The 4,380-nt window shown below is 42.0% G+C and overlaps 1 protein-coding gene across 1 annotated transcript; it reads left to right on the forward strand.

The window, feature by feature from the left end:
• Positions 1-313: 313 nt before the first annotated feature.
• barhl2 (BarH-like homeobox 2) lies at positions 314-3,744 on the forward strand (the record flags this gene model as incomplete). Its single annotated transcript, XM_080727264.1, has 3 exons — positions 314-911; positions 1,789-2,020; positions 3,432-3,744. 3 exons carry the CDS (start codon positions 314-316, stop codon positions 3,742-3,744), a joined length of 1,143 nt encoding a protein of 380 aa, XP_080583390.1.
• Positions 3,745-4,380: the final 636 nt, after the last annotated feature.

Raw genomic sequence — 4,380 nt, forward strand, 5'->3', positions numbered from 1 at the left:
CTTGCTTTTGCTCATTTTCACTGAATGTAACACAGCATCTTTGGACCACAGGCGATCTGTGTGCTTGCTTTTTTCCTTTTTTGCAAACGTGGATTTCGTTTACTTTCTCAAGATTGTTTATTTATTTTTTATTTTTGTGTAACTATACTGTTGTTGTTCGCTTTACTTTTACGCGTTGGCGATTCTTCTTCTCTATTTAAGCCACTGGACAGTTTTAATCGTTGCAACAACAAAAAAAGAAAAAAGGAGGAGACAGCGCGCATCTCTCGATGCTGTTATGAAGACCTAAAACAAATCCCTCCCTTTCTATAATATGGAAGGATCCAGCGGGTCAAACTTTGGAATAGACACTATTTTATCGAGCGCGTCCTCTGGCAACCCCGCGCTGATGAACGGAGATTTCCGCCTCGGCGGCGACAGCAGGACAGCGGATTTCAGGAGCGCGGCCACGCCGTCCCCGTCATGCTCGGACATAGACACTGTGGGCACGGGCCCCTCTTCCCCCATCTCGGTCACCATGGAGCACCCCGACCCGCATCTGCTCCAGGACAGCCTTCAGCATCATCACCACCACCACCACCATCACAGCAACCAGCCGCAGCAGAGCTTGCCGCTGTCGCCTCAGCATCAGCATCAGCAGCAGCAGCAGCAGCCGCCGCTGGCCGGGGCCGGCTGTGCCCCGCGGACTGCCACCTCCTCGTTCCTCATCAAAGACATTCTGGGCGACAGCAAGCCGCTGGCAGCCTGCGCCCCGTACAGCACGAGCGTGTCCTCGCCCCACCACACACCAAAGCCAGAAAGTGCCACGGCTCCGGACGGGTTCAGGCCCAAGCTGGAACAGGACGAGAACAGGAGCAAGTTGGACAAAAGGGACGACATTCAGAGTGAAATGAAGTGCAACGGCATGATGGGTGAGTGAGTGTATATTACATGGATGTTTTTGGTAAATATAATTATAGGGATGGAGGTAGATTAACATAATTGTAATGTAAAGATAAAAAAATAATAATATATAGCCTAGAAATGTATGGGTGCAAGTGGATAGCAGTTTATAGGGCCTGTTACAGATTAAAATAAGCTAAATTAAGTGGGAGTATAGCCTATACGTTTTAAATATCAGAAATCAAATTATGGCAAAACAACATAATTTAACAACAACATAATTTTAAAACAATATATTAATATTAATATTAATAACAGTAACAGTAACAATAATATTAACTTACTTTGATAATAATAATAATAGCTCTTTGTCTTAATTTCAGATCTCTTTTATTAGCATAATAGAGCTGGAAACAGATGTAAGCCTGGTGATTTCCCCCGCACGCAGGCCTCCCTAGTGGGTCAATTAGAGAGATTATTGTTCTACCTAGAGGGGGGATCATGGCGCGCTGGAAAACAGCTACAAATAGAGATGGATTGACATATCGATTTCCCGTTATCTGGAGAAAAAACTTTCGGTGACAAATAACAGCCCACATTTATTTCATTGCCCTTGGTTTACTTTTACGACACACGTGCCCCAGCACACTTTATTGCACTAAACGCCAATTTTCCAAAGACACTATTTTGTTTTCCCTAAATCAGTATGATCATGCCTTTATAATATTATATGAATTTAATATGCATTTTTGTTTATGTTCTTGCGATTATACAGCAGAGAAACAATAAACATAGTTTGGTGCTTGCTATAGATGTTAGCTATTTCCTATAATAAGCCATTATTTAATGGCACGAATGAACAAAAACAACATCATATGCTGATCTGCGCGTGTTCCTTCCACCAAGGGACTAAAGAAGAGGGCGATCGAGAGATCTCCAGCAGCAGAGACAGTCCGCCCATAGGAGGACGCTCGAAAAAGCCCCGCAAAGCGCGCACGGCCTTCTCCGACCACCAACTCAACCAGCTCGAACGCAGCTTCGAGCGGCAGAAATACCTCAGCGTGCAGGACCGCATGGACCTGGCCGCGGCCCTCAACCTGACCGACACACAGGTCAAGACCTGGTACCAGAACAGAAGGTAGGCTACGTCCTCCTGGTCAACTTTATTCTGTTTGATTATCTTTTTTTGGACGATTCTATGAATGACTTCTAAATAATTAAATCAGTGCAAGATTTTCTTAAGATAGCAGATCTGCAAGCTTGCAGCACGGCACGAAGTGACGCGCTGTGAGCTTGTAGATCTGCTATTTTTCAACCTATTCTATTGGATTATTATGATGATTTTCTTTGGACGATTCTATGAATGACTTCTAATTAAATCAGTACAAGATTTAATAAATAAACAAATAAATGAAATAAAAAGCAGATCTGCATGCTCGCAGCACTGCGAGCTTGTAGATCTGCTATTTTGAGAAGGTATACATCTGGCTCACTTATTTTATTTTACTATTATTTATTTTTTACACATTATGGGAATTTTCTTTTGAACCCATTAATGCAGGAGGACGATTCTATGATTGAATGACTTCTTCTAATTAAACCACTAGTTCTTTTCACACTCACTCGAGTAATTCCCGGCTTCTGCCAGTAGCTCCAGTCCGACCGCCGTCTGTCGCTTCTTCTTCTTCTTCTTTAAAAAAAATAGCAGATCTACAAGCTGCTATTTTTGAACAGCCAATGTTAAAATCTAAGATGACACATGCTGCTTTCCCGGTTTTATATTATTCAAAATGTATTTATTATTATTATTTTTAGATTTATGTGTGAATGCATTTGAGGCCTGTAGGGCATCACGGATGACTCAATGATGGTGTAATTACCAACAAGTTTCTGCCACGTGACCAATTTCGTATGAAAAGTTAAACTCTTGCGCCTAAATGCACGAAGAGATAATTGTTTGCTTCAGGTGCCTTAAAATAATTAGGCTACCTAATCAATTAATACATGTTTCGCGGGCATCGCTGATTGAATTTTCCAAGTCAAAACAATTAGCCTAATGTCATAGCTGTTCGCACCCCTTGGACTCAATTAGATATTAACTGGCCATGCAACAATTTGTTTTTGCCAGACTAGGTTGTTGCATTATTGTTATTATAATGAATTATATATTATTATTTTTATTATGCTATTATTGTTATATGTGAGCATCCATTGTTAAAATAATTGGCTGAACTAAGGAACGAAGAACACTGCAAAAGAGGACTGCTTAAATTAAACCTTGTTAAATAAAACTATCTTTACAATCCAAATAGCTTTATATTGTGTTGTGTACACCATTAATGAAGGCGAACTCTGCTGTAACCAGTAGATTTTCGATCTGCTCATCTCTTTTTGCTTAATTGAACATTAACCATAAATCTGTGCGTCAGATAATTAGGCCATAGCCTGCTAATTAGGAGGGAGGGGGGACGCGTTTGGGGAATTTGCGGTCTTTTTGCCCAAACCGATTAAATAATTCATTTGTCGTACATTTTGATCTGGGTTTTCAGAACCAAGTGGAAGCGACAGACGGCGGTCGGACTGGAGCTACTGGCAGAAGCCGGGAATTACTCGGCCTTACAGAGAATGTTCCCGTCGCCCTATTTCTACCACCCGAGCCTGCTGGGCACCATGGACAGCACGACGGCAGCCGCCGCGGCCGCAGCCATGTACAGCAGTATGTACCGGACTCAGCCAGCGCCACATCCTGGTCTCCAGAGGCCTCTTGTCCCCAGAGTGCTCATCCACGGCCTTGGGCCGGGGGGGCAGCCCGCATTAAACCCACTGAACATGAACAACCCTATGGCCGGCGGTCCGCGATAATAGCACCATAACCCCCCCCACCCCCCGCAAAAAAGACGATGATCAGAGAAAAACAAAAACACACTTTGAGCACATGTGATGTGAGTAACTGCGTCGAACCATGCTGGGGCAGGACTTCTCGGAAAAAGACACTTAAAGACATTTTTACAAGACTTAAAAAAGGAGGTATTTAATATAGGCCTTTATAACGAACCGGTCCGTACAGAACTATAGCTATACGTTTAAGGCCGTGACATGAAAAAGAGGACTGTTCATGTTCTGATTGTCTGTTTGTTTGTCCTTTTGTACAAATACACTTAAACTAGCAAAATAAACTTACAAAGTTTATTAGATGGAGACGAACAGAATGAATAAAGAAGGAATGATACTAAAAACATCCGAAACTTCTATTGGGATTGTCATTTTGTAAACTTTTTATTTTGGATACAAACAACGAGGATCCTTTCAATTGGATTCAATCTAACAGAGGCAGGCTCATTGAACAACATTGATCAGGGGCCAGGGCAAACCTTTAACTTAGTTATAGCCTATAAATATCAATATATTTTACATGTCGCTGTCCTTTAATTAAACGTACAAGTAATACTGTTCCTTTAGTCGAATTAGGCTGTAACAACAACAACTGCAACTTTATTT

Source organism: Nannobrachium achirus, assembly GCF_963921795.1.
Source record: "Nannobrachium achirus genome assembly, chromosome: 1".
NCBI classification, from domain to species: Eukaryota; Metazoa; Chordata; class Actinopteri; order Myctophiformes; family Myctophidae; genus Nannobrachium; species Nannobrachium achirus.